Consider the following 10516-nt stretch of genomic DNA (forward strand, 5'->3'; position numbering starts at 1 on the left):
GATCTCACCACAATCCTCCAGATCTTGGCCTCCTGAGTAGCTAAGATTACAAACTTGAGCCCCTGGCCACACCCTGTTTAAAACAAACCAAAGCAGCTGGGTTCAGCAGCTCACACCCATAATCCCAGCTCCTCAGTAAATGGAAATTGAGATGTGTTTGAGGCCAGCCCAGGCAACAATGTTAGTGGAACCCCATTGGGAGGTACACATGTAACCACAGCTATGCAGCATGCTACGTGTGTGGCCAACATTGAGGCCCTTTGTGAAAAATAATCTAAAAAGGAGCTAGAGGCATGGCTCAAGTGACAGAGCCTTGCCTAGCAGGGCCCTAAGTTCAAACTCCAAAACAGCCCTAAGAAGTTGAGAAGCTGGGTTGCGAATGTAGCTTAGTGGTAGAGTGCTTGCCTAGCATGCATGAAGCCCTGAGTTCGATTCCTCAGTGCCACATACACAGAAAAAGCTTGAAGAGATACTGTGGCTCAAGTGGTAAAGTGCTAGTCTTGAGCCAAAGCTGCTCAGGGACAGTGCTGAGGCCCTGAGTTCAAGTCCCATGACTGACAAAAAGAAGTTGAGAAGCTAGATGTGGGTGTGGTGACTACTGGAGGCTGCTCAGCAATCATGACCTTCAATTCGGGTCTGCAAACCTTCAGGAAAGGAGCAGAAGGCCTGCCTGCAAGCTGCGCAGCGGAGGCCAAGGCAGCCTCCCTCCCACACTTTCCACGAAGAGGCTTCTGGAATCCAGCCCACCCACCCCAGAACACTGAATAGAGCAAAAGCAGTCACTTCCAGGGAGAAATTCCCGCCCACTTTGGGGGAGAGGAATACCAGAGGCTGCGTGCACACTGCCCCACAGCCTCTGCACGCTATCTTTAATTGCACAGACAAGATGATCTGGGATTCTCTCTGCCTCGCTGGAGCCGAGGCCGCTGCAGGAGTGGGTCTAGAGCCTAGGAGTCACCACAGCCTTATGGCAAGGCTGGAGCTGCGGCCCGGGGAACGCGGGCCTGGCTCAGTGCATGAGGTCCTGGAGTGCTTGACTAGGGCAGGGCCAGGGCAGCCTGGACCTGGACTCCTCCAACAGCTCCTCTGGCTCCGCCCCCAGCAGGGAGGGGCCTGAGAAGGCTGAGCTAGCACAGAGTTGGGGTGACTGGCCATGAGGGCAGGGAGGCTGTGGCCTCTACAGCAGACAGCAGGCCCGGAAGAGCAGCAGGTCTTGGGGTGCGGTGAGCTCCAGTGAGACATTCTCATTGGCCCCGATGAACAGCACAGCGCCCCGCTGCAGGGGGATGGGGGCCTGGGCCGCGGGGGTGCTGGCCGTCACCAAGCCCCGCACCACCAGGAGGATGCTGGCCGAGTCCACCGCCAGAACCTTGTACTCGGAGACGGAGCCAGGGACCTGGTCGGGAAGCAGAGGGGGGCAACATGGCTGGGCCTCCCTGAGCACAGCCCACCCCAGGCCCCGGCTGCCTGGTGGGGTGTGGCTGACCCCCACTCACCTCCATTTTCATGACAGTGAAATCTGGCACAGGGGGGTCGTAAATGAAGAGGTAGGGGTCCCCCGGACTCTGTGTTGGGGGGAAGAGCCGGTCCTGGCTGGGGCTTGGCGTGTAGTTGAGCATCTCACACAGGGTTGGCACGTCGATGAACTTGGGTGTCAGGCCAGCGCGCACCGTGTTGTCGGAGCACGCCATACACTCCACACAGTCTAGGGACCGGCAGCCGTCAGGACTCCCCTGGGCCCACTGCCCTCCCCCAACACACACAGCCTTCAAATCCCAGCAAGCTGAGCTCAGGCTGGGCATGGGGGGGGTCGCATCAGCCACAAGGGGGCGCCACTACCCTGCAGTGGCCTGTGCAGAGGGGGCCTGAACTCAGCGCCCCGGAGCTCTTTTCCCTCAAGGCGGGCCCTTTACCACTTGAACCACAGCAGCCTTTTGGTGGTTCATTAGCGTTAAAGAGTCTCACGGACTTTCCTGCCTGGGCTGGCTTTGAACTGCGATCCTCAGATCTCAGCCTTGTGCGTAGCTGAGATGACAGGCGTGAGCCACCAGTGCCCAGCTTGGAACATGGTGTTTTAGTGTGGGAATCTGGGTGGGGACTGCAGAGGCGGAGGCTGGAGGAGAGGACGGCAGGCAGCCGGCCCGTGTTCAAGCTGGGTCCCTCACCCGCCCCTCGGACAGGCACAGCACACGTAGGGCCTACTGTCAAGCTGACCTTCACCACCCCTGCTGACTGGCCAGGCCAGAGCTGGACGCCTCTCCTCTCCCTGCGCCCCCAGGACCTCGCTGATCACCCGGAGCTCACCTCCCTTCAGGTAGGCGTGGGGTACGTTGGCCTCCAGAAACATGGCCTCTCCAGGCTGGAGGGTAAGCAGGTTCAGGAAGTAGATGGCAAAGCACCCGATGTCTCCCGGGTACTGCCGGTGCAGCTGCAGCAGGAGCTCCCCGCAAATGTCCTCCACGCTGTTCCCAGCAGACACTAAGGGTTACAAGCGCCCACGGCTGTGTCCACAGCCATGCCCTGGCCGAGGAGACTCAGCGTCGAGTCCCTGCCTGCTCAGGGCTGTGCTGTGCTGGGCGGCGACCACCAGCCCATCTCTTCAACTGCCTGCAGCCTGGCCTCTTTATGTTTGCATCCATACTGGAACTTGAACTCAGGGCCTGAGCCTTTTCACTCAAGGCTGGCACTCTACCACTTGAGCCACAGCTCTGCTTCTAGCTTTTTTGGTGGTTATAGGAGAAAAGTCTCACAGAGGTTCTTCCCTGGGCTGGCTTTGAACCTCGGTCCTTAGACCTTAGCCTCCTGAGAAGCTAGGATCACAGGCATGCCCACTGGTTCCTGGCAAGTCTTTGTCTAGGTTTAACTGCTTGTCCAAAGGTGAGTGACACACCCATCAGCCATGTCTGGTACTCTCCCCAGGCCTGCCTGCCCCCTGGAATGCATCTGAGGAAGAGCTACCTACAGAGAGCACTAGACTTGGTCCTATAGGAGAGGGGTCTCCTGTCCCCTTCCTGCTCTCCAGCCACCAGACACTAGGTCTGTCTACACACAGGAAACAACCGCAAGGCTGGGAAGCAGCTCTGAATGTGTGTGGGAAGATACCAGAAGCTTCTAGGCTAGCCTGCCCTCAACCACCTAGAAAGGCCAGGAAGTAGCACTCCACAAACGGAGGTGGCCAGCCGTAGATTGCAGCTGGGCTAAGTGGTTAAGAGCCCTGTTCTTGGCTGGGAAAGTGGCTCAGTGGTAGAGTGCTTGCCTTGCATGCATGAGGCCCTGGATCTGATTCCTCAGCACCACATAAGCAGAAAAACCCAGAAGTGGCGCTGTGGCTCATGTGTTAGAGCGCTAGCCTTGAGCTGAAGAGCTGAGGGACAGTGCCAGGCCCAGAGTTCAAGCCCCACGACCGACAAAAAAAAAAAAAAGCATCTTGTACCTGTCACCTGGGCACCTGCTCCACCCAGCCGCCACGCTCACCTTGCTGGGAAATCCTCTTCACCAACAGGTTAAGCTGCTCCACCACCACCTTCTTTTCACTCCTCATGAGATTGGAGAAGCAGCTGCGCAGAGCTGAGGCTGCAGCCTGGGTGTCGCTACTCGTGCTTTGCCTCAGTTGCGTGGCTGCCTCATCTCCTATCAGGAACTGGAACTCAGGCACCTCTGCAGGAAGCCACACATGGGCCCGTATCAAGAACTGTAAGATAGAACCCTTGGGGTTCCCGTCCCATATCTAACCACAGAGCCAGGCAACACTGAGCAAACTCGGCACTACAAAACGGCTGCTCGGTACCAGCCCTTGACAAGCCCACCCAAGCCTGATCTCAGTAATCTGGCCCCAAGCAGTCCTCTAGTTCCTGACATCCAGCCCTGTGCCTCATCTCTGTTCCTGCTCTGGCCGAGGTCCCCCCACATATCCCATGTTGAGTGCACATGCCCTCAGCGCTCAGCCCCACCGTACTCTTCAGAAAGGTCACAATCTCCTCAACTGGTCGGAAGCCACACAAGCCCTGGAAAGGGGTGAGGGCAATGGCCATCTCGGGCTTGTGGTTGGCATCGGGGTAGTGCTGTGGAGCCTGGAGATGCAGCTTCTCTGCTAGGTCCTGTGGGTGGCAAGGGAGAGGATGGTCAGGGAACAGGGTTTACTCAGCAAGAACCTCGTCCCAGCTGGGCGCTGGTGGCTCATGCCTGTAATCCTAGTTATTCAAGAGCCTGAGATCTGAGGGTTGTGGTTCAAAACCAGCCCGGGCAGGAAAGCCTATAAGACTCTGATCTTCAATAAATCACCAGAAAACCCGAAGTGGTGCTGTGGCTCCAGTGGTAGAGCGCTTGCCTTGAGCTGAAGAGCTGAGGGGCAGTGCCCAGGCCCCAAGTTCAAGCCCCACAAACCAAAAACCAAAAAAACCTAATCCCAGCTGTGCACTAGTGGCTCACGCCTGTAATCCTAGCCATTCAGGAGGCTGAGATCCGAGGATCACAGTTCAAAGCCAAGCCTTGGCAGAGTTCTCTCCAATGAACCACCAAAAAAGCCACAAGTGGAGATGTGGCTCAAGTGGTAGAGCATCAGCCTTGAGCACAAAAGCTCAGGGGCAGCGCCCAGGCTCTGAGTTCAAGCCAGTCACGCTGAGGCTTGCTCTCCACTCTTTACCAGTTTCAGACATCAGTGGCTTGCTTCTTGTATCTGGTCAAGGCATGATGCAGAAATTAGGGGGTTCAGCCAACCCAGGAAAACAGTGCCAAATTTGGGAGGAGGGGAGGAGACTTGGACAACCTTTTAAGAAGCTTGGCCCATGAGGCAGGAAAGCCAAACAGCAAGCCACGCCATGTGTGACTTTGGCGACTCCTTCCTTCCCTCTTGTTGACCTATTTGGGCATGGCTGGGGTGTGGAGCCTCGGGAAGACTGGCTGCCTGGGTGCTGCCCGCTCCCACAGAGCCAACTGGAACACAGCAGGGTGGGTGAGGGGCAGCCAGAAACAACTCGGGCTTGGAGAAGCTCCCCTGGCACAGGCTGGCCAGCTGTTCACTCAGGACTTCAGACATGTCACCAGCTTCCGGCCTTCTGCAGCTAAATCAGGAGCCATCAGGCCTGCATTTAGCTCTGGGCTGGACCTCGGCCTAGGTGTCAGGGCCTTCTCTGTCGTGACCTCTGCTCCCCTCTGGCTTTACCTTGTTGGGGTGCGCCTGGATGGACAGGGCTGTTTCCACTGAGAGCACTTTGAAGAGGAAGGGAAGCTTGCCCTGAAAGGTGTCTTTGACCTTGGAGCCCAAGCAGTCCTGGTTCTCGGCAATCCACTGGCCGAGGGTCTCCTGGGCGATGCGATTGTCAAGGATCTTGGCATCACCCCGGGGGTGCGTCCCCATCCACAGCTACAAAGACAGGAAAAACCTGGTACCAACAGTTGTGGTCTGAAGGGTAGAGTCGGGGGGGTGGTCCCCTAAAACATGCTCCAGGCCTGGGCATGAAGGATCATGCCCTAGACAAGAGAGGCAGCAGACCCTAGAACAGCAGGCCCTGCCTTGAAGCAGCTGGAGAGCCTTGAGCAAGTTTCACCCTTCTCCTAGTTTTCCTTTGGTCAGTTGGGGGCTTGAAATCAGGGCCTGGGCGCTCTCTGGGCTGTTTTGCTCAGGGCTACTTCTCTACCACTTGAGCCACAGCACCCCATCTGGCTTTTTGTGGCTCATCAGAGGCCTTTATTGGCTGGGCTGGCTTTGAACCACGATCCTCACATCCCAGTCTCCTGAGTAGCTAAGTCTATAGGTATGAGCCACTGGCACCCGGAATTCTTTTATTTTTTTCCTAGGTTTGAGAACAGGACTTGAACTAGGTACCGTGGCCTCGTTCACTCACAGGTTACTGCTATACCAACTGAGCCACGCCTCCAACCCCAAGTGTCAGTTTCCTTATCTGTCAGTGAGAATGACCACTGCACTGTCAAGGTCACTGGGAAAGGGAGTGTCTCAAAACACCTCAGTAGATGTTGACTACATTCTAGTAGCAAAAGAGGATAAAGCTGGACTGCTGGTGGCTCATGCCTATCATCCAGTCACCTGTCACCTTACTACTAGGAGGGTGGGATCTGAGGATCTCAGTTCAAAGCCATGTGGAGGAGGAAAGTCTGTGAGAGTCTTATCTCCAGTTAACCAGCAAAAAGCCAGAAGTGGAGGTGTTGCTCAACTGACAAAGCATTAGCTTTAAGCAAGTCACTCAGAGACAGTGCCCAGGCCCTGAGTTCAAGCTCTCAGATTGGCACACACACACACACACACACACACATGCACCAGTAAGTGCTGAGTTGCTGGAAAGATGGAGAGCACCAGAGATCTGAGATTGCTTTTTCTAGGACAATCTCTCCCTTCTTTTTGTTGCCATCCCCTGGCTCACTGACCAGGAGCCAGAAGGGCGTCTCCTGCTCCCTCGCTTCCCAGCCGGTCAGGTCTCTCTGGTCTCACCTCGGCGTAGGGCTTGTCCTCGGCGATCTGGGCCAGTGGGTCATTGCTGGCCAGCAGACAGGCCACTTCGCTGGTGGAGCCCTTCTTGCCCCAGGCGTACTGCTGGGCGACGCAGGAGAGGGGGAACACTGCGGGGACAGGCGGAGGGTCAGCCCTGGCCTGGGGTCAGCCCTGGCCTGGGGGCAGCTCGGGCTTGTGATCAGACCTGGCCTGGGGGCAGCGCGGGCCGAGGCTCCAGAGGAACCAGGACCAAGGGGCGGGTTCTGACTGGGGACTGAGTGGAACAGGGGTCTGTGTGTAGGCTGTGGGGAGGGACCCCTCTCTTCTGCAAGCCTGTGTCCCGTCTGCGGGCGGTTGCAGCCCAGGCCGCGCTCCCGCGGGGGGCGGGGACCCCCCTCAGGCCCTCCCGGCGCCCGCCACCCCCCCCCCCCGTCTCCCCTCCAGCCTCAGCTGTGAGGCTCGACCCCGGGCCGCGATCCTCCCCCCGCACCCCCGGCGCCCCCGCCTCGCTCGCGGGTCAACCGACAAATCACCTCTCGGAGTCGCCATCCCGGCGGCCGTGGACCCGGCTACCGGCACGTATGCCTTCCCGGCAGCCCCCGCGGCTCCGCGCGCGGAGCTTCATGGGAAATGGAGTTCCTGGCTGCTGCCTCCGCGGTCCTGCGCGCAGAGCTCCACGGGAAATGTAGTTCCTCCCTCCCCCCCACCCCCCCACCCCCCCAAGAGTCTGGGTCTCAGCCTTCCTTCCTCCCTTCTCTCAAGTTCCCTGGACGGTGTGCGATGGGCTGGGAAGAGATGTCAGACTCCGAGAAAACAGCACCATTTTGCCTTTGCAGAACTTCTCCTCTGGCCTAGGAAGACAGGTCTACCAGTGTAATGCGTGAATCATAGAGTATGGCAAAAGGCACTGAAGAGCCGGGCATGGCTCCTGCCTGGGATCCCAACTACTGGTTTTCTGGTGGTTGATTGGAGATGAGGCTCACCTGCTTTCCTGACTGGGATGGCTTTGAACCAAAATCCTCAGATCTAAGCCTCTTGTGTAGCTAAGATTATAGGCAGGGGCTGGGAAGGTGGCTCAGTGGTAGAGCGCTTGCTTTGCATGCATGAGGCCTTGGGTTTGATTCCTCAGCACCACATAAGCAGAAAAGGCCAGAAGTGGTGCTTTGGCTCAAATGGCAGAGCACTAGTCTTGAGCTGAAGAGCTGAGGGACAGTACCCAGGCCCAGAGTTCAGGCCCCATGACCAACAACAACAAAATAAAAATAAAAATAAAAATAAATAAAATTACAGGCATGAACCACCAGTGTCTGCCACTTGATTTTTTTCTTTTCTCTCTCTTTTGTGTCAGATCTGGAGCTTGTGATCTGGGCCTGGGCCCTGGTGTGAGCCACCGGCTCCCAGCTTTCCCACTTAACTTACCATTTCTTCTTTTGGTGTTGGGAATCAAATGCAGGCTCTTGCACATTTTAGGTAAGTGCTCTACCACCAAGCTATAGTCCCCAGTCCTCAGCCCTCTAAAATGTAGAGATGAAAACTGAGTCTGTGGAAGGTGGGGCATGCAGCTACCCTTTCCTCACTGAATGAATGAATGAATGAATGAATGAGCAAAATGGTGTCTCTCCCAGGGTAGAGGGCACATCCTAGAAATGTTCAGAGATTGATGGGAGGGCAGCCTCCACAGTGATCAAAATGTTTGTTGCTTCACTGGTCCAGCATCATAGCTGCTACAGCACAAGGAGGGGTAGATGGCCTGGTAGTTTAGTTTTGTTTTGCCAGTTTTGTTTTGCTTGAATTCAGGGTCTGGGTACTGTCCGTGAGCTGCTTTTGCTCAAGGCTAGCACTCTACCACCTGAGCCACAGCACCATTTCTGGCTTTTTCTGTGTATGTGGTTGGGAGGACTCAAATCCAGGGCTTCATGAATACTAGACAAGCACTCAATCACTAAGCCACATTCCCAGCCCAATGGCTTGGTTCTTATGCCAGGGACTTCTCCCAGGATGCAGACAGCCAAGATCCCTGCCCTTGGAGGATGACCTTAGGGGCTGGGAGATGGGGGTTTGGTACTCATCCTCCACCCCTATCCTCACTCCATATCCTGAGGATAGTGCCTGGAAACAATAAAGTTGAATCTTTTTTTTTTTTTGTCAGTCTTGTGGCTTGAACTCAGGGCCTGGCCCCTCTTCCCGAGCTCTTTTGCTCAAGGCTAGTGCTCTACCATTTTGAGTCACAGCACCACTTCCAGTTTTCTGGGGGTTAAATGGAGATAAGAGTCTCACAGACTTTCCTGCCCAGGCTGGTTTTGAACTATGATCCTCAGATCTCAGCCAACTGAGTAGCTAAAAATATAGTTGTGAGCCACCCATGGCCAGTGCATGATACTCATCTCTAACTACCAAAAGACTGTAAACCAGTGGTGAACTGTTAGCCTTGAGCACAAAAGCTCTGGGATGGCACTCAAGCCTGAGTTCAAGCCCCAATATTGATACATTCTCACAGAGTGAGGCAAAAACACTCTTGTGGCGTTTCCTGTCTAGTGGAAGAGACAGACATAAACAAATAACTACCTATACAGGTCTACAATTACAATCTGTTAATGAGCTTTATGAAGGAAAATTACAGGGTGATATGAAATTTTATGATGGGAGCATGGGCTGAACTAGCAAAGGAAAGCCCTTTTTTTTTTTTTTTTGCTTGTAGGGCTTGAACTCTGGGCCTGGGCGCTGTCCCTCAGCTCTTCAGCTCAAGGGGAGCTCTCTACTACTTGAGCCACAGTGCCACTTCTGGTTTTCTAAGTGGCTTATTGGAGATAAGTGTCTTACTGACTTTCCTGCCTGGGCTGGCTTTGAACCAGGATCCTCAGATCTCAGCCTCCTGAGTAGCTAGCATTACAGGCATGAGCCACTGGCACCTAGCTTGGAGAGTCTTTCTAAACATGGACTTCAAGAGTAAGTTGAAGATGGGGCATAAGGAATGGGGAAATACCAGTGATAAAGGAAAGCATGTGCAAGGATACCAAGGTAGGAGGGAACAAGGGAAGTGTAAGGAATTTTTTTGTTGTTGGTCGTGGGGCCTGAACTCTTGGCCTAGGCCTGGGCGCTGTCCCTCAGCTCTTCAGCTCAAGGCTAGCACTCTACTACTTGAGCCACAGTGCTACTTCCGGCTTTTTCTGCTTATGTGGTACTGAAGAATGGATCCCAGGGCCTCATGCAAGGTAAGCGCTCTACCACTGAGCCACCTTCCCAGCCCCCAAGTAAGGAATTCTTGTGTTACTAAAAAGGCTAAAATATAGCAGGGTAGGCAAGTGAGGGGGAAAGATGGATAGATGAAGGCAGATCCTGAAGAAACTTGAGGCTAACTTAAGAAGTTAGGCCTCAATAGACGTTAATAGACGTTAAATAGCAAGTTTCATGACTGTTTTATTCCCTCCTAACAGATCTCTGGAGCTAAGCATGGTAACACAGGCCTATAGCCCCTACTTGGGAGGCTAAGGCAAGAGGGTCATTAAGTTCAAGACCAGTCTGGAAAACATAATAAGACTCTGATCTCAAAACAAACAACAAACAAACAAGCAAACAAAAATGATGTTTGTTGCCAGTGGTGCACATCTGTAATCCTAGCTACTCAGGAGGCTGAGATCTTGAGGATTGCAGTTTGAAGCCAGCCTGGGCAGAAAAGTCTGTGATGTGTGTGTGTGTGTGTGTGTGTGTGTGTGTGTGTGTGTGTGTGTGTGTGTGTGTGTGTGTGTGTGTGTGTGTGTGTGTGTGTGTGTGTGCCAGTTCTGGGGCTTGAATTCAGGCCCTGGGCACTGTCCTTGAGCTTCTTTTGCTCAAGGCTAGTGTTCTACCACAGTACCACTTCTGGCTTTTTCTGTTTATGTGGTACTGAGGAATTGAACCCAGGGTATCATGCATGCTAAGCAAGAACTCTAGCACTAAGCTACATTCCCAGTCTAAGTTGGTGATATTTCTCTCTCCAGTTAACCACTAAGAGGCCAGAAGTTGAGCTGTGGCTCAAGTTGTAGAGTTTGAAAAAGCTCAGGAACAGCGCTCTGGCATTGAGTCTCAGTTCTG

At 54.6% G+C, this 10516-nt stretch overlaps 1 protein-coding gene across 1 annotated transcript; it reads right to left on the minus strand.

Annotated features, from left to right (window-relative positions):
* Positions 1-783: 783 nt before the first annotated feature.
* On the minus strand, positions 784-7042 carry Mpi (mannose phosphate isomerase). The gene is made up of 8 exons (XM_070042872.1): positions 6979-7042; positions 6446-6573; positions 5162-5362; positions 3956-4097; positions 3475-3657; positions 2305-2478; positions 1497-1705; positions 784-1396 (listed from the first exon to the last, which is right to left on the minus strand). Exons 1-8 carry the CDS (start codon positions 6992-6994, stop codon positions 1178-1180), a joined length of 1272 nt encoding a protein of 423 aa, XP_069898973.1. The 5' UTR covers positions 6995-7042; the 3' UTR covers positions 784-1177.
* Between the last annotated feature and the right edge of the window lie 3474 nt (positions 7043-10516).

This window comes from Dipodomys merriami, unplaced genomic scaffold (assembly GCF_024711535.1).
Source record: "Dipodomys merriami isolate MVZ:Mamm:240054 unplaced genomic scaffold, mDipMer1.0.p SCAF_33, whole genome shotgun sequence".
Lineage (NCBI taxonomy): Eukaryota > Metazoa > Chordata > Mammalia > Rodentia > Heteromyidae > Dipodomys > Dipodomys merriami.